Source organism: Epinephelus fuscoguttatus, linkage group LG9 (assembly GCF_011397635.1).
Source record: "Epinephelus fuscoguttatus linkage group LG9, E.fuscoguttatus.final_Chr_v1".
In the NCBI taxonomy this organism is placed as follows: domain Eukaryota; kingdom Metazoa; phylum Chordata; class Actinopteri; order Perciformes; family Serranidae; genus Epinephelus; species Epinephelus fuscoguttatus.
This window is the reverse complement of record NC_064760.1, coordinates 33,692,820-33,718,220: the sequence shown is the minus strand read 5'-3', so window position 1 is coordinate 33,718,220 and position 25,401 is coordinate 33,692,820. Positions and strand designations below refer to the sequence as shown.

The following is a 25,401-nucleotide window of genomic DNA, read 5'->3' as shown; positions in this document are numbered from 1 at the left end:
CTGAAGAGTCAGCAGGCCTATTTTAAGCATTTTATTGTCATGTTTTTGACTTAAGAGTAGACCCAAAGTCAAGAACTTGCCTGTCCATGATCTAAAAACCTTAAAAAAATTAATACATGAAATAAGAACTTGCTATACTAAGAAGCATCCCAAAATAGTAGACACATAATTCCTACATCTCTGCATGGTTGCCAGGGAGGGGGTGGAAGGTTGTTTTGTGTGTTTTGTGAAGGACTAAAAGAGAAGGTCTCCACCTGTTGCAATCAGGCTTTTGTCATATAAATGAACTCAGGTGGGGCACTTGTGCCTGTCTCACTGTCTGGGTTTAAGATTTAAAGAGATCATACTTTTCCTGTGAATGCCCCGACACTGGACAACACCCACTCGGAGAATCTCAAAACAACCACATTAAAATTCCCTGAGGGAAGCTCGATTATTGTAAGAAACAACTCTGTGCTGATCTACTCATGCCTTACTCAACCTATTTAACTTTTCTCTTTTGATTTTAGACTCAAATAGCCTTTTCCTTAATAATTTCTACTATTTTGACTTACTTACTATCCTATCGGTTTGCCTATACGTCCTCCTTGCTGTATCAGACAACATCTGACAAGTTAACACAGCACATAAGGGTTTCTTTGTTGTTGTGTTTTATGGTTTTGTGTTTAATGTGTTTTTTATAAAGCACAAATAAACAACATGCATTACTGGCACATTTGTATCAATAATGTATTAGCCATAGCAGTAGCCTGTACATAAGAATTGCCCTTTGAAAAGTTGTGGCGGCATCAGCTTCTCTACACCCACAGCCACAGCATAATCTATTTTCATATAGACCACAATATGTATGACCTATATGTTACTCATAGGCTGGTAAATTTCCATTGCAGCATATATGCCCATTCAACTTATAAGCAGTTTATAACTGAGCCTTTAGCGGCCTACTTAAATCCCTTATGGAAGAGTAACAACAAAAATACTCTACTACAGGTAAATGTCCTGCATTAAAAATCTTAAAAGTGAAAGTACAGATGTATTATTAGTAGAATCGACTTAAAGTAAAAGTACTTGTTATGCAGAAAAAAATGTCCATGTGAGTGTATATTATTATGTTATTGGATCATTTTTAGCTACAGGTGATTTAATGTGTACGAGCAGCATTTAAATGATGATGCTTGAGATGGAGCTACTTTTATTCACCTTGTTAAACACTTTATTTTATGGGTTTGTATTCTCTTAAACACTGTAAGGTAGGTTTATGTGGAAAAATGAATTGCCTTAAAGAAAAGCTCAATTTTAACACAAGCAAGTATGTATTATTAATTTATTACTCTAAATTCAATTCAATTTTATTTACAAAGCCCAATATCACTAATCACAATTTGCCTCAGAGGGCATATGACATCCCTCTGTCCTTGGACCCTTAGAGCAAACAAGGGAAAAAAATCCCCCCAAAAAACCCTTTAACAGGCCAAACAAAAGGTAGAAACCTCAGGAAGAGCATCTGAACGTGCAACAGATGTTGTGTAAACAGAATAGATCACTAATAAATCACTAATAAACTAGGCCAGGTTCCTCGAGATAAGAGCAGCTCCGTTCACAGTGGGATGAATGCTGTCTCTCCTAATCAGAGCAGGTTTTCCCCAAAAATTTGCCAATTATCTACGAAGCCCACATCGTTTGCTGGACACTACCTCAACAACCTGCAAACTTCATGTCTATATATGTGGATATGAATGCTTGCCTTCAGACAAATTTAGCATTTTAGCTGACTTGCTGTGGACTCACTAAGTTATGCTACCATTATGCTCGCAGTTCATAGGAATTAAGTGTAGATTACTGATTGAAACCCAAGTCTTTAACTCAATATAATGTAATTCATAGGTTCTACTTCACTCCCTCTAAGTTGTACAGGATGCGCCTACTGCCTAATAGTTTATGTTGGGAATGTCAGACAGAAACAGGAACATTTCTCCATGCAATCTGGGAATGTGAACTGGTTAACCTATTTTGGAAAAAAGTTGTAGATCACATAGGAAAGTGGTTAGGTATAAGGGTACCTAAATCTCCAAGGTTATGCCTTATAGCAAACAGAATTGTTGAATGACTCTAAATATGACCTTGTTGTGATAAATGTGGGGGTCGTCGCAGCTGCTCGAGTAATCCTCAGATTCTGGAAGAGTACATCACCTCCAGAATTTGAAAAGTGGAAGGAATCTATGTTAGAAATTGTCATATGAAAACGCGTTAGCTTGGGTCAGCAATGACACTGAAAGCTATAAGAGGTCATGGGCAGGCTTTTTGTTTGTAATATGTCTGTTGAACTGTAAAGATGCGGTGTTCAGTTGTACCTCTGTGGTTGCTAAATTACTATTATGGGTATAAGAATGTGTGGCTACCAGGTGCCTGTGGATATGTTGAGTTTCAATAATAGTACTGACAAATTGTTCAGATCTGACTGAAGAGCTGTCCAATATCCTCAGCCCTCCATCGCTCTTCTTGGTGATCTGTCCTCATTCACAATCCCACATCTCAACACTTTCATTTTAATAGCAAGTTTGGCCAAAAAAACCCAAAACATATTACTCAACTGGAAAGAGAAAAAGACCTTTAACACTGCATGATATGTTCTCAGCTAATCATACGATTTGGATGATTGTTTTTAAATTTAAACTTTAAGATAAATCCTAGTTGGGTAAAACAGCCTCTAAAATGTGTGACAAGTTTTTTTTTTTTTGTTTTTTTTTTTTTTTAAAAGGTTAATAAAGTAAAGCACAAGTACCTCAAACTGTGTAAGTACAAAACTTAATTTTAAAATTAAAGTCCACCACTTATTTTCAATAATTGTTATTATGAGGAACTTTTAAGGCCTTGTTAATTCACCACTAACTTAGTCTCCAGCCAAGTGGGTAAAGTCTGTCAAATAACAGAAAATAAAAATGTAGTAGGCTTCATGTATTAAAGTTATTGGAGTTATATTATATCCCACTCTCTTTTTTACATGAACTCTTGGTCCCTGTTACCTCAGTGCAATGCTCGGACATGTTGCATCAGGAAGTTTCTCGAACGAGCCGCTCAGTCCCGCCCACACGTGAGGCAGCTCAGCTGATGCAACGGCTGCTCTCCGGGTATAAAAGCTCCGCACGCACCGCTCACAGTTGCTCAGCTCAACCACCTTAATACATGGATAAGATACAGACGAACCGTCCGGAGGAGACACGGGAGCTTCACAAACCTGAATCAGGATGGTCTATACCACGGCTTTACTCTTTGGACACGGAGTGCCCGTCAAGTCGGAGGAAGAAAGTGTCGTTGAGATGATAGGAAAGTATTTCCTCCAGCTCACATCCCCGGGCTCCAAGACCAGCTCAGCCCGGCGGGGGAGCGTCGAGAGCTGCGACGAGACAGACAACAACTCGCCTTGTAAGTTGTTTTAAAAGTTTAACGTAGTTTTGAGCATGATCGACAACAAGAAACGGCAAAAAGTTGTTCATTAAAACATTAGAGTTTTGTTAGTACCCAGTTCTAATTGGCCGAGTCACTTTTAATCTTTAATATCAATGCGCTAACTTTAAAGTAGCCTAATCATAATGACACAGGTACTGGAACTATATGATATGGCGGAAGAACAAATTTATTAGCTGATATCCCTGATGAGGATGTTCCTGGTGTAACTGATGCAGGTCTTGGGTCAGCTGATGACCTGCTGAGGTGCTCACACTGCTTCTCCTCTCAGCTGCTGATACAAAGCTTGTAGTCTGATTACTCATGCAGTTCAGTGCAGTATTGCAACACATGTATCACGTGTTAAAAGTAGTGACCATGGAGAAATGATAGTGCAAGGGTCAAGCTCCTGCTTTATGATGACTCATTGGAGTTGGATGCTTGCAGTGGTAGCAATTTAAATATCAGTGTAGACATTAATTCTATTAACAATGCACTGGCTGTGACATAATGCCACATATTCTAACAACACTCCTGATCTCTCTTTACAGTTGATAACATGGACGCTGGTTTGGAGCGTGAAGAGCAGCTCCTGCAGCTGGACGTGATCCGGCAGATAGAGCACTGTCTGACAGAAGCCAAAGCGTCCACCCTCCACTGCCAGATGCTGCTGCTGCCTCGCCAGATGACCACCAGGGTTGGGCAGGACGTGGTGCGCTCCTCTGTTGATGAGCCCTGCGGGCTCCGGGGAGCCTCCATCAAGGTCTACGTGGAGGGAAAAGATGGCCTGAAGTCTGTGGGGAGCATCTTCGTGGACCCGAGTGTCACCCCGACATTCGAACTGTCTGTGATCTTCAAGGCAGACAAGGACGACGGCTGGCCGCCGCTCAAGCACATCTTTGATACCAACAAAGTGTTGAAGCTGAGACCAGAGTACAGGCTGGTTAAGAGGAAGCTCTACTCCTCAGCCAGCCCTGTCATTCACGATTTCAACTAGGGGGAAGTTAAGAAAGCAAACCCCTGTCTCACTGGTTGCCTCTTTTTTTGTGTGAATGTTATTCTCAACTTTAGCTCAAGTATCAGGCTACAGGTTTGGTCTGGACTGCACTGGAAATACTGTCCTGTCTTTTGTTTTAGCTCCAAGGAAGTGGACTGTTCTTTGTTCATGTATGAATGTCTAACTTGGAGCAGGAGGCCGGACTACTTGTTTTCTACACTCTGTAGCCAATAAGAGTATTTTGCACAGAATGGTTGAATGTTAAAAGTGTACACTGTAAACATGAAAACTTCCTCCAGGACTGGGCGGGTCTCACTCCTGACGTGTGCTGTACTTTTGTTATTTATGCAAATGTGAAATAAATTTTTTTACACTACAATTTCTTTGTCCTGTGCTTGCAGTCACTTTTATAAAGTTATATGTAGAGTATACTGTAGGTCATTGTATTTTTTTTTTTTTTTTAAACTTAAAACTTAAATCTCAAGGCACACCTGTATTTATCTGTGCACAATGGCCTTTATAATGTTACCACTCTTATAATGACATAAATTTTTAATTTACTAATATCAAATAACAATTGAAACCAACTATTACTCATGAAACATTTATTAACAAAATGATTAAAAACATAATTTAAATGTTTCAAAATTGCATCAAAGCACCAATAACATCAATTTAGACAGGAAGTAATGTGAGATAATGTGATGTGTCACACACAATTCCCACACATGAATAGCAACAAATAGGTTCTCTGAAGGTTTTTTAAATAACATTTTTTAAGTAGAGTTTGCTTAAAAATTCAAGCCTCCTTAATTTTAAAGGTTTTTTATTCAATTCTGAGAAGAATACTTATTTTAAGATTATTAAAAAGATGTAAAATCTGACATAAGGGCACAGTGAAGACCTGAACACTAGGAGTTTAAACAACCTACAAAGTGTCAGGAAGAGGAAAATACTGTATTTGTATTTAAAAAAACAGCCTATTAAGAATGTTTAACATACATAATACAGAGAGTAGTATAAAACATTACTAAAAATATAAGGAAAACCCATCTCTGATGCAATATGCACATGAAATAATCTGCTCAAAATTCATTAAAATTGCCCAATTAAACAAACTTCCTGCAGTTGTTGTGTTCTCTATTTGGGTTAATTGTACAGAATATAATATCTATGTTACTTAGTCAGGGGTTGTCAGTTTACTCAAGGATAGAAAAGGTTTCCCTTAAGGAAAAAGTTTGAGAACCACTGCTGTAGGAACTTACGTGCACTGTAAACATGCCGTTTGTCCCTCATACTCATGATGACATCTGCTTTTAACAGCAATGGAGCCTGATACTTTGGCGTACACAACTTATTAAGTTTCAAGTTGTTTACAAGTGAGGGAAAATGATTACACAAGGTTCAGTGTGCCAGATTATTTAAGACACTGAATGCAGCTGGTGGCAGCAGATTTCCAAAAAGCTGATGCTGGAAGTCAGGTTGCAAAAGTAAAGTAAAATAATCAAGATAAAATAAATTCCACAGTGAGTACACAACTCTGATCTTTAAGTTTAGATCAAATAATCTTTTTATTTAACAAATGTACAACAGAACACATACATGTATCAGCTATCCAAACACAAAACTCTACATGATCCAGCTCACAGGTACAAAACTTGTTTTTGTACTCTCATCTAACACACATTACACAAACATGTTTTTTTTTATGCTATCTACGTAGCACACTCTGGCTACATCCTAAGTGACACATAGGGATGCATCAATACTATTTCAGCAACAACAAACATCCTACATTTCAGTCCATTGACACACTCAGTGAGACGCCTGCATTGTACATTACAGGTGGAGGTTAAGATGATTCATCAAGTGAACAATTTGTTGACTTACTGTGTGTTATATCATTGTTACATGACAAAGCAGGTACAAACTGTTTAAAAAACTCTGTTGGTGCTTTCAAAGACACTCGGACATCTGAGCTTTTAAAGCCTGCTGGGAAATGGCAATCTTTTATATGCCAAAAAAAACCCCAATATGCATTTCACCACTTCCATAATAGCATGGATCCTGGACTTTGAAAACATACTTTGTCGATTTTCAGACGCAGAGACTGAAACTGGCCTCAGCAGCACCACACCAGAGTTTTCTTGCATGACTGACCCATAAAAACAAGGTGATTTTGCAGGCAGTAGCCTATTTTCTTCTGGGTTAAACAAAGACCATGCAGGTCAGATCACAGGTGTGAGATGATACATATAATAAAATAAATGAAAGCAAAAGTAATTTTATCCAATGTTTTAACACTAATTCTCTGACTGCTGACTTTGTGTCTGGAATATGAGAGCTGCTTCAATCAGGTGTGACACTAATAGGCAAGTCAAGTGTGGAAACGTGCTGCTCTATTTGAAAATGAGCAAAGAATTTAAGTTTAAATTGTATTCCATGAATTACCTTTGTTTTAAAAATACATTTAGCTGGTTTCACGTGTTTCAAATGTCCCAAAATGATCTATTTAAAAATGTTGTCTAACTGAATTTTTTTAAACAGTGCATGGTTATTGTGGGATGTGTGGTTTGGGGCTGGGCTGCGCATCTTGTGTCGACTGGTTGGGTCATATGTGCATGTTCCACAGCGGGTCTGGGGAAAAATCAGACCCCTGCAAGACTCTATACCACCCGCGATCTACGTAATGAAAAGCAACAAATTGTTTACTGTGACTGATTACATATGTCAGCTGTAATGGAAGCTCACGCCTGCATGAGGGTCGGTAGTGAAACCTAAAATGTGCTTTGGAAATAGGTCAGCGTAAATGTAAAGTATATGGAATTTGTGGTTGATGAACCAAAACAGACTGAAACAAGCAAAAACACTGGTATGTTCCTTTAAGTACTGGCCAACAGACTGGAGTCTTCTGATACGTTACTAAACAAAGCAGACATAAACAACCAGTTTAGTGACATCATCAGATTTTCTTAAGTGAATCTCACTCTAACATTTTAGCAGTGATCAAACTGAAAGAAGTCTTGATTCTGGTTGGTGTCAGCCTAACATGCAGTGCTAGCAATTTGTGGAACTGTACATTGTGATTTGTCATGTGGCCATCCCGGTTGTTGTTGCCGTCTGGTGTCTTTTCTGCCCACACAGATCAATCAGCTAGTATTAATGCATCCACGATTCAACATGATCAAATCTGGCGAGTAGAGCTCATCCTGCGCTTCATCATTTGATCCCAAACAAACGTTTGCTGGTGAAAATGTCCTCTCTCTCTCTGTCTCACAGTTCTTCGCTACTCTGTCTCAGCAGAGGGAAATGATGAACTACTACCTTTGCTGGTGAAATGATACTTGGGGAAAGTGGAGTGAAAGCCCACGGCACGGCATATAAACCAATCATAGGAACTGGAGAAGAAGGTCTGTGCAGCCCTCTCAGACACACTGACAGACAGACATACCCATCCAGACTGTCTACACAAAGACTGCACAGTCCTCTTCAGAAAACGACCAAAGTGACCAGTAAGTATTCAGCTCCACCTTCTCTGAGTGACTCTTTGTCTCTCCAAGTGTCTCGTTCTCTGAAATCTCATTTCTATTTCTTCATTTTGAGGTCAGCCTCCATGGCACTACGGCGACCCCTGGTGCCTCCGTCCTGCAGCAGAGTGACAGACGAGGAGAAGCAGGGAGAAAGAAACAGAGAGAGCCAGAAAGCAAAAAAATCACATGAGGATGTAAAAGTCAAAGGTCAGTTGGAGTGAGTGAAGGGAGGCCCGTCGGCGGACCACCTCACGCGACTGAGCTCTGCACAAAAAACACAGCACAGTCCACCTCGGAAGGCTTCCTCCCCAAATGAAGAACAGAAAAAAAACCGATGATGATCAAAATTAAAGGAAGAATTCAAAAGAAAAGAAGGAGAAAAGAAATTAGAACATGCAGAGACACAGACAGTCGCACGTGAACAGAAAAACACAGGAAACCAGCATGGGGTCATTAACCGAAGGTCGACGGAAGCTTGGGTGATGAAAGGTTACCTGAGCTTGTGTGTATGGTGAGGATATTGTGTCAAAACAGAACTTAAAGTTTATGAGGGTGGCACGGACAGTGTGTGTGTGTGTGTGTGTGTGTGTGTGTGTGTGTGTAACTGTCAGAGAGAGGAAGAGTGAGAGACAAAGACGCCCTTTCATTGTTTTCCACACAACACATCTACACAGCTGCACATGGCTGAGTGCTGAGGGACTGGTTCTTGCTTCTTCAGTACTGCTGAGTATTTGATACTAAAGTTTAGTACCTTAATGGTCGTCTTTCACCTTGTCATCACAGCTGTTGTAAAACCTGATAGACCAGGTAACTACTAAAAACAAAGAAACATTAGAGAAACAGTCCAGAGTCCGACATGTCTCAAGTTAAAGAAGTCGCGTCATGTTTGACTGACAGGAAATCAAAGAGAAAATAAATACAATCTCATGTAAAGGCCATAAAACCTATATTACATTATTATTAAGTTACATTTTTGGTTATTTCACATTTAATATTTGTGTATTTGTGTATACTTCGGTCTGAGCTGGTTTAAAGTGACTGTGGCTCAGCTCAAAAAAGGTACTTCTATTCACCAGTCAGGATTGTTAAACTCTTAAAAAAATACATCATTTATTTCCAACTTTTACTTCCAATTGTTTCCCAATCTTTTGTCATGTCAAGGGCCCCTATACTGATATGAGCCAAGTCAGTTTTAGTTAATTGTGCTTTTGAAGGGCCAAAACCCATTAAACAGTAACTGCACAGTTCAAAATAAGAAAAAGGAAATATAAGAGGTCTTTCCTTTGGTCCAGCTCTCCACTGTGAGCAACAGTGCTGAATTTTGAAGTGCTATCCAGTAGGTGGTGGTTAAGGCTGAATGTTTTCTGATGTAAATATCTTTCCTTTTATTTTAATTCTGCTGGCAGCCGGCCAGCCGCATTAACGTGTGGGAACATGCCCACTGCCCACCCTCTTGTCTCCCCTGGTTATTGGCCGCTCTGCACTGTGCACAATCTGGGTTGGGAAGGAGCTAACTTTAGCTAGCTAGCTGCACCACTTATTCAGTGATTAGAACTCAAATCTCATCCTGGTGGCAGAACGTGTTGCTGTGGAAATATTGTGCCCACCCTCCGGTGAGTAAATGGCTTTAATCTGAACCGTATAACCCCTTTAGCATTATTTACTATATTAGCTCTACTGGCCATGCTGACAGTAAAAAAAAATTCTAGAGGGGTTTTATATCTCAAAATTGAGCCTCTTACTCAACAGGGCGAGCTCAGGGGACACTAAAGGGTGGAGGGCAATGTTTCCACTGCAGTGCTGTTGGGTTGGGACCCTGGATGTATTAAGGGACAGCATTACTAGCAGTAATGGCCACATGAGTGGTGCCGCTCGCTAGCTCCTACCAGACCCAGGTGGTGTGCAGTGCAGTAAACTGAAGAGCAGCAAAATTAACCCATATTCTCTGCAGTTAACAGATTAAAGGTTAATTGTTGCCATCCCTAATTGATACAGATTAGGTCATGGACCTCTATTTGATGAGATTTACCTTCAGGGACCTCGATCTGAAAAGTTTTAGGTTATTAGATTAAGACTGGAGTTCGACAGCTGCCTATACAGATGATGAGATAAGAACTCTTACGTCTCTAACTCACATTAGGTTTACTTGGAACCCCCTGGAACTCCCTCAAGGACCCCTGAAGACCCCCGGACTCCTGGTTGAAAACACCTGCTTTAAATCATATTAACTTAGACTTTAAATTAGGAGAAATCACTCTAATGACTTTCTGTACTAGTTTTATTTCTGGAGCAGTTATGTTTCCTTAATGCCACTAAAATCAAACTGAATCGAGAGAAAGAAAAGAGATGAGAGGTACAGACAGATGTGTACATAGCATGTTACATGTATGTGTGTGTGTGTGTGTGTGTGTGTGTGTGTTTGCATTGAGACAAGCGTGTGCGGAGCGTGGCCTGGTTCTGGTGCAATCTGAGGGAGAACCTGAATACTTACAAAAAGAGAGAGAAGGAAAGCAGGAGAGGCCATTGGGACACTGTCCTGTAGGAGGACAAACATCGGAGTGAGAAAGAGAGAGAAAACACACACATGTGCGTGAGAAAGCAAGTTTCATACAAGTCGGTGAAAAACACAGAAGCACGCCGAGGTACAAGCGTCCAATCGACCGCTGCACGGCACATACACACACACAAAAAAGACAGACAGACAAACACTCTCATATGCAGATAGTACACAGTGAGATTATAAACAGACAGATACACAGACATAGATATAAACACACCTGAGACAATCAGGCATGTACATGAGCAGGAAAGCACACTCTCACACACACATACACATCTTTAAGGCAGCTCACAAACACCACACCACAGTTCCCATCATGGCTCCTATGAAAAATACCATGACTTCTGTTCAGTCGCAGCACCTAAACGGATGTTACTTGTATTATTGTTTAGCTAAGTAAAGTCCTAAAAAGGATGTGACAGTTTAATGTCATCCCCAGTTTGCTATGGAGAAAGAGACGAATAAAAGATTAAAACATTTATGACATTTGTGTCGCAGTTTGTTAAATACATTCTGTAGAGTAAACTATTTGCAAAATTCACCTATATTTCTGAACTTTCTACAAAAATGTTGCAAACTCCCAGATATCTCCTGTCTGGAACTCATATTTCTAAATTCCATGATACTTCAAAAATGCCATGACTGACAGGAACCCTGTTAGACACACACACACACACACACACACACACACACACACTCACACATACACACAAGATTCCCACAGTCACACAGTTAAGAGAAACTAATACACTCCTACACACAGCAGCAAATATGAACATTTTTGCGGACGATGTCTGACAGACAGACAGACAGACAGACAGACAGACAGTTGAGTCAGTGACAGGCAGATGCAGACAGACAGAAGTTGGCGAGGAGAGGTGCAGCCAGCATGCAGGACATGAATCAACAGGGAAGTCAACACCAGGAATTATTCCACTGAAGCACATCGTAGCGAGCCGAGAGGAGACAGACAACTGCACCGAGTTGTCTTAAGTGTCCTGTGTATTCAACAATGTGTGCATGTCTGACTGGCATGATGCTGATGTGAATGCAGGTATATTACATGTAATCAGTGTCAAGCTTTTGAGAGATTGGCACAATGGTCAGCCTGCATCACTAGCCATGTTTCATTTTAAATGTCAAGAAAAACTTTTCTGAAGTGAATAAACTAGGCTAAGCAGAGATAATTTTGCTTAACACATGGCTGTAATCGCCAGGAGTAGAGATCACGAACCCGAAACAAAACAAGTCCTCCTGGCCATCTAACTATCTACGAGAGAAAAATAGAGTATTTCAGGAATTTGTTTCAACTGGGGAAGTTTTAATTGTTCTTTCATGTCAGCCAGTACTGGCCACGTCTCATGTTGTTCAGAGACAAAGGAACATTTTTCGTTATGGGAATATCTGGAAAAACCCAGAAACTGGAAACAGCTGATCAGTCATGTGAGTTTAATGTTTGGTACATCAGAAATGTTCCGAAAAGGTGTTTCCATATCACATTTAGCACATCAACGATTTCTGCCAAAGCAAAAAACAACTTTTTTTAACTACTTTTTTTGTGCATTTGAGGAAGTTTGATCAGATGTTGGCATTTCCATACAGCTTTTCTAATGCTACACTTCAAATGCACATGAAAATATGTCTATGGAAACATGGCTACTGGCCCAGCTAAGTCACACTTATATAGCTCAGTAACAGTAGGCTACACAGTAATTAGTGTGGCACGATTCAGCTACAGTAAGATCATAGGATCGACCATATCGGACTTCTCGACAACAACACGGCTCATCTCAAGGGGTGTATCCTAATGAACTTGACAAAATGACAAGACCAAGAGTTTTGTTTCATAAAGTTGGATAGAGGTTTTTTAAATTCATCAATATAGAAGTGGCATGGATTCAACGTATGTGATGTCCTTTTGTATTACTGTTTAATGTGATGTCATGCTGAGTAAAATATCACACTCTTTGCAGAACAGAGGGTGAGACTGTTATTCCTATAATCTGAGGCAGTGCATGTTAGTTATATTCATATTAGCAAATTATCCCGTATTGATGGAGGGAAACAACACACAGACTTTATCAGTGGTGATCAATACTGTTTTAGGATCAATATTACAATCTGTAATACAGCAAGGAATAGAGTTTAAACACAGCCAAGTCAATCCAAAGGCCCTGAATTTGTAATGTGACAGTGCTCTTAAAGTAATCCATTAAAATGTTTTAAAGGACTTCAGTTATCATGGTGAATTGAGACATGTAAAGCATTATTCAGGTATCTATTGAGACATATTTTGGTATAAAGAGGAGAACCACAATGACCGTATGGCTAGTTCAACAAATCTGCCACAACTATGGCAACGTGTTCTCTCTATACTGACTGTGTAACATATCTATTCATGACTTTCCACAAAGCATAATTGACCTGTCCTAGAAATAGTAACATTCTGCTCAGTAACAGGAACATTGTTATTGTATATTCCTGTATCTTTACATATTTTACATGGTATTAATCTGCTTTACAAATAACTATCCATCTCTGAGACCACCTTCAAATAATCACATTATTTAAAGCCACACACACAGGTGTTTTCAATTATTCTGATTAGACTTCTTCTCTGGTTAAAGTTGGGTGGAGCTGCTGTATGCATGCAGTTTGTGCGGTGGAACACATATATAGTGGTGGAACACAACTTCAAGTGTTTAAAAAAAATGCCTGACAAGAAGTTTAATCTCACAAAGTAAGTTTAACACCTGAGTGAGTGCACTATGGCTGCGTGACTGACTGCAGCAGCTCCTCCATTAGCTGCACGTTCTTCCTGGTTCACTGTTGATATTTTGAAACTCAACACATTCCTCAGTTGAGGTTCAAACATTAGCAGTGACATTTATTGACTTGGAGGTTTATAGCGTGCTTCATCGAAATCAGACTTATTTGACACTTTAAAGGGAATTCTAATTTACGCCCCAACAAGTCGTCCAACCCACCTTCTCAGCTGGCTCCCCAGGCTTACGGTTTCCTTCCCTGCCACGGAGGCTCTTGGCGGAGATGGCGCTCTCCGAGGTCTGCATGATAAGCTGGGTGGCCAGGAACTGCTGGACGTGCTCCAAGACGTCACGCTGCATCTCCAGTGCCATGTGGTACACATCGTGGTCCGACGAGTTGTACATGACGGCATTCTGAAACATCAGCATAATGTCGCGCTGGAACTCTGCTGTTGTGCGGATCACACCAGACTCAATGTTCTTCTTGATGGCTGACAGGTCCATGGGTCTGGAGCAGGATGGATGGTGGGAGGAAGACATGCGTTTAATACAAACAATCAAAGTTATTTACTATTACTATATTCCACTGTTTAAATAAAGGTCATCACTTTTTGCTCCAATAGAGAATTTTGGTGAATGCACTACAGTCACTTCAGATTCTGTTAGAATACATTCATATGTATGTGCATGTGAGATGTGATTTTACTACAAAAGGAAGTGAGTGTGTTCTTACCTGTGTACGATGCTATGGTAACCAGGTGCGATGTCATCTGACACAGGCTGCAAGAAGACACTGGCATACCTGAGAGAAACATAAATTCATGACACTGTAAGGCATCAGTTTCCATTTAACTGCCGGGGGAGGTGATTTTTCTTTAGTGCTTTTGTTCTAGACCAGACCATGCTTTACCATGACTAAGTCTAAAAAAATAAAAGACAAAGAAGAAAAAGTGAACACTAGCATCTAATTTTTGCAACAGTGGGCAAGAAACTTTAAAACGAATGCTATTTTGCAAAGGGGGAACAATAAAGCAACAAAATGCTGAATAAACAGCTGGAAGACTGTGGAGTTCAGTCCTGATGTTGGCTTATCAGAGTGTCACACTCATTTATGTCCTCGCTTGTGTGCTCCCAAAGTATATTTAGCTGTTATTTTAGTTGACATTACATTTGTCACTCTTTTGTTTGCAGGCTGTATATATACTCAATTTTGACTGTTTTTACGCAAAAATATATTAACACATTCATTAAACTAAACAGAATAGATTGACTTAATACCATCGTGTTGGTAAATGACATTTACAAAGAAACAAAATAAGCTGAATGAATAAATAAATGTGGGAAACATAAATGAATGGACATAATAGCCACTGAAACTGATTGTCCTCTGTTAAATAAGAGTTGTTGCTGCCATGCAACAGCTTAATACAGTCAGGATGGTTTGTGTGTCACTAAAAAAACTTCCCAAAACTGACTGTGAGGTACTTCTACAGTATTCTGACAAAGAAAGACTTTGTTCATTGTTGAGGTTTAAGTTCCACCTGTGGTTGGCTGCGGCTCTCCACACCAGCATAATGGCTTTCTTCCAGATCTTCTGGGCCTGCACTGCCTCCTGGTCCTCACCACATGTAGATCTGATGCATAGAGAGAAAGGAAGTGAAAACAGCGTGGGAATGAAGAGAGAATTGTTAAGCGTACAGCAAGAAGCAGAAGAGAAATAAGAAGTAGAAGCAGAAGAGAAATAAGAAGTAGAAGCAGAAGAGAAATAAGAAGTAGAAATAATGCACACCCTTAGAATTTTTATGTCAGCAGCCAAAGACTGCTTAGCTCAGAGAAACAGAGTCCTAATTTGATTCAAAGGTCACAATATGAATACTCATGACTAATGCCAGCTAAGCTTTATCTACTTTTAAAGCAGAATTTCTCCCGAAATAGTTGCGGTAAGGGCAGGGGTTATCTTAGGACATGGCCCTGGAGTCACACTTTATATGACATTTTACCCAGCAGACAAAAATGGTTAGCATGACACCCACATCACTATTATAACAGAGATCATCCTTTCTGCACCCATGAACACATGTGGACACCTACAGCTGGGAAGATGAGGCCGGACTGCTGGCCAGTGAATCTGCTGTGTAGCGTTGGGAGGGTGGGCCGTAACCGTCTTCACTCTCGCTGGCTGCCCGCTCCACCTCTGACAGATAGGGACCCTCCCCCTCTCCGCACTCCTCTTTCAGCTCCATCCCTTCCTCTGGGTCACCCTCACTCCCTGCTTCCTCCTCCTTCACCTCCTGGGTTTAAGAACACACACACGAAGAGTAAAATGACTGTGTTTTACAAAGGCTGCGGGTGTATGTACATGTGCTTTAGTGTGTCACCTTGGTCTCTTTTCCCGACGCAGAGCTGTCCTCAGAGTCTGTGGGACAAAAAGGAGAGGAGGATTAGAAGGACATAACTATATAAGCATGACTTCTGTGTGTGTGTGTGTGTGTGTGTGTGTGTGTGTGTGTGTGTGTGTGTGTGTCTGTGTCTGTGTCTGTGTCTATGTGAGTACACTACCCACCTAGGCAGGGCGGGTTGGGTTCCGGCTGGCTCCATTCCTCTCCTTCACTCTTGACTGTCGCTTCAGTGACCTCCTTCCCCGCCGCGCCCTCCTCCGTGACCTCACTTCCTGTTGCACCGTCATCAGAGGTGACAGAAGAGGTGACATCACTTCCTGCCACCTCAGGTCCCTCACAGTTTCCCTTCAGCTGTTGTTCTCTTTTAGTTTCTGGTTGACTCTGGGGCTCTATGCTGGCAGGAATCAGGGCTGATATTGTGGCCGCATTCTGAGGCTCCTGTGTGGGATCAGAGTCTTGGACGGTGGGTGCTGGGTCTGAAGCCTTTAGTTCCTGCGTCTCCCAGGGGCCAGGGAGGGTGTGTCCTTCTGAGACAGCCTCTTCGCAGAGAGAGAGCGCTGCTTCCACTGCTGCTGCGTCCAAGGCCTCCACAGAGTCATCGACCTGGGAAGAGGGAGGGGAGGACAGAAAACATTGATTGAGAAAACGTTGTTTATGTTACGCTATGCAGTACCTACAGGTCTTTTTCTGCACTCGGACTTAGTCACAACAGGTCAACATTTGAGTTTTTGCACATGCATAAAGTACACGATAAGGTGTCTGAAGTATTGACTGACTGAATGTCATGCTTCTCTACAGTATGTAAACAAGGAAAAAAAGGTCACTAAAAAAAGGTCACCAAATAGGGAGCGATCATAACAGCAGCAAATCTCTCTTTGGTTACAGTATAAGAATACAAATTAAGAGTCTGGTGCTAGGATACCATACCCTTTACTTAATTTACAGAGGCCAAACAGTTCCCACATGAAAAGGCAAAATTCCTTTTAAAAGGCAGAAATCTTTAAGAGAACCAGGCTCTAGGTGGGTGGCTGTCTGCTTTGACCAGCTGTAATACCAGTTTCACAATTCAGTCTAACAAACTCTCCAGTTTAAATGAATGAAAAAGGAAACCAACTCTGATCCTGGTCTCACTTGCCTCTTTCATAGTGAATGGAGCAGACTGTTTTTATAAATGAGCACAGTATGTACCTTCTCCTCTATGATGGCAATGATGTCTCCTACTGTCTCCAGGTCCAGTTCGTCTCCCATGTAAGACACTGCTACAAGGTCCTCTTCTACCAACCCTGTCTCCTCACCGAGCTCTGCCTTCACTGCAGCTTCTGCTTCACCCTCTGCAAACACACACAGAGGAGTAAACAAAAACATGCAAAGTAATTATTAACCCAAACCTGAACCCAGAATTGTAATACTCTATACACCATGAATAGTGCAGGCCAAGATCCTTTCTCTCTTTAATCTATGCCATTTTATTTTTAAACACAGAACCATGAATGCATTGGGCAATGAAAGCCACTTCTGCACTGAGCTACAAAAGGCAGACTCCTTCCTGTGAGTTAGGTAAGGCAAACACAGTCAGACACAGCAAGTGACCGTAATTTGTGTAACTAACAGTTATGCTAAGTATATTTACCTGCGATGACATCATGACCAGGTGGTAAAGCAGTGGCTGCGGTGGCTGTTTGTACTCCATTTGTGAGGGTTCCAGTAGAATCTCCTTCCCCAACCTGACATCAGTGAATACAAGAATAACACAAAAGTCAGCTTTTATTCCAGTTTGGCTGTGACTCTTAGACCCACTGAGGACAAAGAAGTATATTAACTGACAAAAGTTAGAATAATGTGAACCTGTAATGTTTGATAGATACGTAAATGGGATAATGCTGATGTTGGAACATGTGTCAATATCCAAAAGACTGTGAGGTGAAAAAATAATAAATCTTCAAAAGCTGCATAACCAATCATCTATATCCTCATTAGGCTGTAACAGCCATTTAATATGATTTATATACAGTGATTACCTTCTGAACTGCACGCTGACATTTTAAGGGTATTCCTACAGTTGTTGTATATGTTGTATATCACAGGGAGAATTAAATACAGCATCTTTGAGGCATTCAAGATTTTCACTTTATGATATTCTTGTAGTTTTGGATGTTATGACCCAAGCTAAGCTGGCTCTCACCAGGCGGGGGCTGGCTGAGATGAGGTTGCCTTTTTTCAGCAGTTCTGACAGGAGAGGCGAGGGTGGCGGCGTTGCCTTTTGCGTTAGGAGTCTCTTTTGTGCTGAGTCATCCACTAAAGCGGCCAGGCCTCCATCTTTGTGCCCTGGGCCTGGAGCATCCGTCGCTGGAAGAAACACTCCAACCCCCTGGGCCTGGCAGAGGCAGCAAAGACTCAGTGAGAGTGGTTGGCACAGTGAGCTGCAATATCTCAACTATTTCCTTCCAGAAGGAGCTGTGACTGCCAGAAACACCATAATGTGAGGTTATCTTTTCCACTGACTCATAATGAGACAAGTTGGAGATGCAGAAAGGTACTTTTTTGGAGTCAATCTCAAGATACTTTTGTCAATAGACATGCCAAGGACTTTAATTTGACAGGCAGTTTACAGTATATGTGACAAAATCCCAAATCTATTACAGCTATGCCTGATTTATACCTCAGTGCATCAACTGAAGTGCAGTAACTTCGAGTACTGATACGTTCCTTGAAATATATTCTGTACTAAAAGATGGTACAAATAGTAGCATAGAGAAGGTACTGGAAATGCTTTTGCAAGCAAGATACGGCAAATACTGTTCTGTATGAATATGTTCTTACAACTGAGTGAGTGGTAGTGGTGGTGGTGGTGGTGGTAGTGGTGGTGGTGTCATCGGAGCCAACACCTCCTGTATCCATGGGCGGCGTTGGGGCCGAAGAGTCGGCCTGAGAGTCCATGGTGGGGGGGCTGGCACCCAGAGGAGAACGGACAGTTACACTTGGCAGACGCTTAGGTGTGTTTTTCACTGCCTGACGAGCTGTGATGGAGAGAGAGGATCAACTTGTTCAAGGACAAAGGAAAAAACTGCAGCATAGAAATCATAAGCAAGGCATCATGTGATGGCACCGTCATGTCAACCTGAGCACATCGGGGAAAAAATCCTTTGTCCTAACAAGCGGAAAAAAAATATTCCAGAAGAGGGCAGAGAAAAGCATTTGAGTAGTTGCACGTGTTGCATTTAGACTAAGAATGTCCTCACTGGAATATAGATTTAATATACCAGTTTACAAATGTTCCTTATGGAACGCTGTTTATTATTAAGACTGTGATGAATATGTGTGATCAGCACACCTCCAGTTTGGAGAAGCAGACAGGAGTACCGCCACGTAAGCAAAGCAATGTCTGCTGTGGATGGGGACAGCAGCTAAGCACATTGTGGCCACTTAAGGAAAAAAGGGTATGCTATATTCACCTTGCTGAACTGAAGCTGTTATCGGTGCTCTCTCCAAAGCAACCAGACTCCCTGACAATAGCAGTAATTTTACCTCACAGAACACAGAAGTTGCTGGTCTACAGCTGCCTCCATCAGTTAGTTAGTTTGTGTTATTGTGTGACTTTGGCATTTTAATGGGTTAGTTCAGATTCACCAAAGTCACATAATAACACAAACTAACTAACTGATGGAGGCAGCTGTAGACCAGCAGCTCCTGTGTTCTGCAAGGTAAAATTACTGTTTTTGTCCATGGAGTCTGGCGGCCTTAAAGAAAGCAGATAACTATGTCAGTTCCCTGTTGGAAAGGGCTGTCTGACAGCAAGGTAAAGCAGTGAAAATATTCTAAATATAGCATACATTTTTTTTTGGGATGGGAATTTTTTCTGGTGGCTAAAATACATTTAGCTACTGCCCATATTCACAGCAGTACAATGCTTAGTTTCTGTGGTGATACTCCTGAACGCTTCTCCTAACTGGGGGCATGCCGACCTCCATCTAATGTAGGTAATTCACTGACTATCGATAAGTATCTTATATAAGCCCGCTCAAAAAAAATTCTAACTATCTGTTTAACAATGTCACGAAACTGTACAACACTGCAATTTCTATGAAGTTCGTTAAATGCTTTGCTTGGTAAATAGCAGCTATTTATTTTCTAAAGCTCTCACACCTTGAAAAACGGCTGTATTTGGCAATAAGACATGTTGACAGAAATCTAATGAAATTTAGCATAACTGGTGCAACTCCAAAATCTCTGTCATAGTATGCCAGACCATGTGTGGGGAATGACACAATGGCAACACCTATCATCGAGTAAGTTCCAACAAATACCAAGAGGATCCAAGATATTCAGATTGACATATTTCAACAGGTCTTCACAGTGTGCAGACTGCACCTACCTTGGTACGCTGTTTCTGTGGCTTTCCTCTTCTGTTCTGCTTCGTCCTCATCCTGCTTCTTTTTTCTAAGGTTGGAAAATCACAGTTTAATTTTGGAAGATGGTATACAGGATAATATGTTGTCAAAAAGGAAAGGAGTAGGATAGTGGCTGTTGAGCTGCAGAACTGACTGAGTGACCCCTCTCCCGTGTTTTGTAATAACTGCTGGGGTGTCGTTGAGCCATTAGCCACTCTAATGTCACTGCTCAGTTGCCAACAGAGACTGCGTCGAATCAAATCACCCCCTCTCAATACTCTCTAAATAAGATTCATCTGCCTCTGCAGCTAACTAAAGATCTCCTTGTAAAGCAGAAGAACTGATACAAGTCTTACAGTGTGATTTCTGCCCACAGCTCCTTCAACTGGGAGTCCATGTGACCCGTCTGTATCAGATCCACCTCTTTCTTCAACTTTCTGTCAGGGCAAATGAGGGTTAAAGGTCATGTCTCACACTTCTGAAACATCTTTCAAGTGGTTTTCTTTTAAGTGTGTGTGTGTGTGTGTACCTGTACTGTTCTTGTGTGTCTCGCAATAGCTTTTTCAGTTCCTCTATCCTCTCTGTGGTTAGCCTACGAACGATGACATCTTCAATGGTTTCGACCACTTCACCCTTCTCACCACGCTTACGCCTGGAGGACACAAGCACTTTAAGTCAGCTCACAAAATATTTTACCTGCAATAACATACAAAAGTGACATTATTATAATTCCGCGTGTAGCTGTGTGTCTGTGACTGTATAATCATACTGACTTTGGTGCTTCTGTGGCCTCTAGCAGCTCTGAGTATTGTGAGGCACAGTGCTGAGAAACAGAGAGAAGATGTTAGTCACGGCCTGTGTGGAGCTCAGCGTAGTTATCTGCTAAAAACACAAATAGAGGAAATGTTTTGTAAGTCTATAGCTTTCTCACCTTCTGTGAGAACCAGTCAGGTGGACGGCCGGGCTCTGAGAAAGGCTTGATGGCTCTACTTACAGACACCCTGGAAGACAGAGAGAATGAACACACATGGTGAGGAAAAAAAAATCTGAAAATAAATACATGCAGTAACAGAGGAAATGCATTCAAATTAAGAATAAATGAAAACAAGTAAAAGTGAAGTCCACCATACTGTGGGGGAAAAAAAGTCATGATCATATGAGCACTGGCACAGTTCACTGAAAACAAAATTATGGACAGTAGCTGTCAAAGGATCCTTATTTCAATTAACTGTTAAAAGGGTTCAGCTAATACGTTATTCAACAAAATAACTTGATATGGATCTTTTCTTACAGAGTACTTATTGATTTTAAAGTCACATACCACCCACTTAACAAGATCCTACCTGTCACCATTCAGACACTATAAGTTGCCCAAGTCTGACATCTAGTGGCAACAATTGAGAGATTAAACAGCACACATCACTAATACTATTACACCATGTCCAACAGGATGGACATACCTAGATAATGTATGTGAGTTAATATGCTCTTAAGGTCCAGGGCGTAAGATTTAGAGTGCTTTAGAGGTATCTAGCGGTGAAGATTGCACATTGCAACCAGCTGAAATTTCTCTCTGGTAGAATTCCTACAGTGTTCACTGTTCAGGAGGTTTTTACAGGGAGACAAATTATCCGCAGTGGTCTCTTCCTTCCCAAAACAAACAGACCAGGAGATTTAATAAAACACATAAAAACACAAAACAAAGCTGTTTCACGCTGAAAAATCATCACACTGTCATCTTGGGAGGGGCTTTCTACTATGGTGGCTGCTGTGAAAGCACAAATCTGGCTCAGTCTAGAGCCACTGATTGGTTTGTCCATTCTGGGCTACTGTAGAAACATGGTGGACTCCCTGGAATAGGGCCTGCTCCCTATGTAGACATAAACAGCTCATTCTAAGGTAACAAATACACAACTATTCTTAGTTTAAGGGAATTATACACTAATGAAAACATGCTTTTATTATTATATTCCATTTATACAAATATATCCCCCTAAATCCTACACATTAGACCTTTAAAGAGAGCCTCTTATATGAGGCAAATCCACATGTGTAATGATAAGCTGATGCTCTTTTTTGTTAATGTAGTGTAGACAGATCACTGTTGTTGATGGTTTTGTTGAGGTCAAAGATACTTGGACTGATTTGTTTGCAGCGAATAGTTTGTTTAGACAGCATCTTTTAAATACTTTAAAATGTATTGGGTGATTTTCTGTTTTTCTCTTCTCCTCATTGTGCCCAATATAGGGATGTTCTGATACAACAGAGATTTGCCTGTTGTCTTATTAACTGTGACTGCACCCTTTGTGAATGCTAAAAAAAAAATCTGAGTGAACTGTAAAGTAGATTTTCTTCTTACCAGTTTTGGTCACCACTCCTCATGACAGAAGAGGCCAGGCACAGTTTCTCCCTGACTGACCAGGGCTCTGTTGGCCCTACATTCAGTATCTTGTGTTCTGTGGAAAAAAAAGTACAAAAACACATAGAAATCATTACATGTCCAGATATTTTTGGCAGCCTCTGGTAACTGAAATGCTTTATTTCAGGGCAAAAACAATGAGCCATTAAAGTCCAGATACAATAACGGCCAACCTCAACCCCAGAGTAAATACATTTGGCCCATTTCGCTGTATTTTCGGTGGAGTAATCGCTCTGTCCGGTTTCATTATGTCATTCAAAAAATATACACACAACACAGTCATAGAAATGGGCACAAAACACACGCATTAAAAGGCATTATAATGAATATAGTACCCTCCGTCAGAGCTGAAAATTAAGATGTCTTCATTTCAGTCTCTACGTTAATTAACAAAATGAGCCTCATGATAAGTAACGTTATCTGTATTGTTTTGGTTTCCTCCGGAACACTTTGTTTACAGTAACGCACACTAGTTACGTGACGGTCTTGTCCCTCACAACCCAAATAAACCAAACAGTCTGTGGGGAATTAGCTAATGGTGTTAACCATAAATATATACTATAGCCGCGCTAGTTTATTGTTTATCAAAGTTAGCTTGCTAGCTACTGTTAGCTCAGTTAGATTGTTGACACTAACTTGCTAGCTGATATCGTTTTTTGAGGGACGCTTTTAAGACTTATTACCGCACTTTGCATTTTTCTAATACGTGTTGGGGCTTGAAAGCAACAAATAAAGCTAATTAAAAACAGTTGTTGTAAGCTATGCCGCTGTAGACAGTAACATACACTTAATACACTAATATTTAAGCGGTAGCGTTAGCTTAGCAGTGTTGATTACGGGGGACACATTCACGGGACACACACGGCTACACGGTGTAACGTTAACGTTTTATCACTAAGTTACAGGGTCCGACCAAATTAAATGAATGTTTGGAGTTGTTTACTGATAGTTTTGCTGTAAAATGACAAAGAAAATCGAGAAAGAGTTGGAAAATATTACTCACTGCCGATACCGCTCGCCATTTCTTTTGTGATAAGGCCGTGAGCACAACTTCCGCCGGACAGGTTACAGTGGTACACACGTGAACTGAGGGGGGAAAAGATGAAAAAAATCCGTGACGGGCGGCAGCTGCAGTCAGTGGAGCTTAAAACGAAATGTCTAAAGTAGGGCTGTCAAACTCATTTTAGTTCATGGGTAACATACAGCCCAAATTTCATCTAAATTTGGCCGGACCTGTAAAACCACAATAGAATAAGCCATAAATAACAGCAACTCTAAATGTTTTCCTATCTTTTAGTGTCAAGAAGTACAAATGCGTCCTGAAAATGGTCATACTTTTACAAAACAGATGATTAACAGCCTGAGATGTCTTCAGAAACATTAGTGCAATTGAAACAATATGTCTATTTTTACACATTTTGTCATTCTACCACTCATACATTTCCAATCCTGGATAGTAATAGTGGCATAACCGTACCAAATTAAGGTGAAAGCTACTGAGGAAGGAGGTTAGATTATCCCCTGCCTTACAGACCAGTTACAATCAAACATTTTGGCTTTGCCTGAGCAGTAGGGATCCATCAATATTGTTTTAAGTTAGAAGTCCAAAGAGCTGCTGATTCACAATAATTTGCACAATGTTCAGTATCTTCAAATATGACCGCAGTAAGTATTCATTGAGAGAGAACAGAGTTGTGGTCAGAGTGAAAAGTCTCTTAAGCAGCATTTAACATGAAGTAGGCTATCCTGTTTAACTTGCTCCTGAAATCTGGCACCTCTAAGCCTTCACAAGTGTCTCAATATCAGGTGTGCAGAGTCATCCAGTGGGCTGGATCGGACCCTTTGGGGGCTGGTTCTAGCTTGCGGGCTTATATTTCACACTCCTGATCTAAAGGGTCCCGTCTGATCCCAAACTTAGTTTTGAAAGGACAGAGAGTTCTCCATTTTTCAAGTCCAGTAAGGCTTGAAGGCTAAACTTACTGATTGATCGGAGATTTGATCCTTCTGGTAACATACTGTACGTATGTTGTAATAGCGCCTAATTAAAACTGGTGTGTCCGCTCTCTGTGTTAAATGGGAGTGAAAACACCAACCACATCTTAACCAGAAGTGTCACAAGCAGATACCCGTCTTGCCAGACAACAACAGTTGGTGTTGTGAGCAGGGAGCAGGATTTTAGGAATATTGAGGCCATGAGTTAAAGTTCCTGACTGCAACTCCACCCTATTCATACATTTTCAGCCTGACACCCACAAAGACTAATAAGTTTTTTCATCTTTTATTTTCTTTCCCCTACATTTAGGCCTAGCTTATGCAGTGGTGTGGTGGAGGATATAGGCAGGTGTACAGTGTATACTCACCTCTTTGTCTGGCCATTTACCCACCTATCAGCCAAAAGGCTTTTGTAATATACAGGAGAGTATACTCACTTCTCCCACGCACCTCATCAACTATCACTACACCACTGACTTTATGCATTTAACAAACCAAATGATATTTTCTGAAAATGTTATTTCCCTGTGCAGTCGTCTAATAGCTGTTTCAAAGCCCTCTACATATGCTGCCTCTGGGATCCATTTTTGATAAATATAATATTCTGTTTCATTGTTTTGCAGATAATGTACAGATCTATTTATCTATTCCTCTGCTCAACTATTTACATAATGTCAGAACTTAAATTTAACTTACTTAGTCTTAATAAAAATATGACAAAGATTGTTATGTTTGGACGTCCTGACCCATAGGTTGACTCTGCCAGATCTCTTGGCCCTTCAGCTTTTCACAGTCAACCATTTGTTAAAAATCTTGGTGGGATTTTTGGCAGCTCTTTCAGATTTGATAAACAAATTAGTTGTCAAAACTAGCTTCTTCAAGTTAAGATGATCTCAAGAGAACTATT

At 40.8% G+C, this 25,401-nt stretch overlaps 2 protein-coding genes across 2 annotated transcripts; one reads left to right on the top strand and one right to left on the bottom strand.

Moving 5' to 3' along the window:
• Positions 1–3,145: 3,145 nt before the first annotated feature.
• si:ch211-39i2.2 (DNA damage-inducible transcript 4-like protein-like) lies at positions 3,146–4,820 on the top strand. The gene is made up of 2 exons (XM_049585580.1): positions 3,146–3,423; positions 3,996–4,820. The coding sequence occupies exons 1-2, from the start codon at positions 3,246–3,248 to the stop codon at positions 4,439–4,441; spliced, it is 624 nt and encodes a 207-aa protein (XP_049441537.1). The 5' UTR covers positions 3,146–3,245; the 3' UTR covers positions 4,442–4,820.
• Positions 4,821–5,982: 1,162 nt separating this feature from the next.
• brd8b (bromodomain containing 8b) lies at positions 5,983–23,567 on the bottom strand. Its single transcript, XM_049585560.1, has 18 exons — positions 23,506–23,567; positions 22,443–22,539; positions 21,015–21,084; positions 20,857–20,906; positions 20,613–20,735; positions 20,440–20,520; positions 20,068–20,132; positions 18,516–18,712; positions 17,878–18,069; positions 17,326–17,419; positions 16,884–17,026; positions 15,860–16,298; positions 15,675–15,712; positions 15,388–15,587; positions 14,838–14,930; positions 14,030–14,098; positions 13,519–13,804; positions 5,983–8,086 (listed from the first exon to the last, which is right to left on the bottom strand). The coding sequence occupies exons 1-18, from the start codon at positions 23,522–23,524 to the stop codon at positions 8,027–8,029; spliced, it is 2,316 nt and encodes a 771-aa protein (XP_049441517.1). The 5' UTR covers positions 23,525–23,567; the 3' UTR covers positions 5,983–8,026.
• Positions 23,568–25,401: the final 1,834 nt, after the last annotated feature.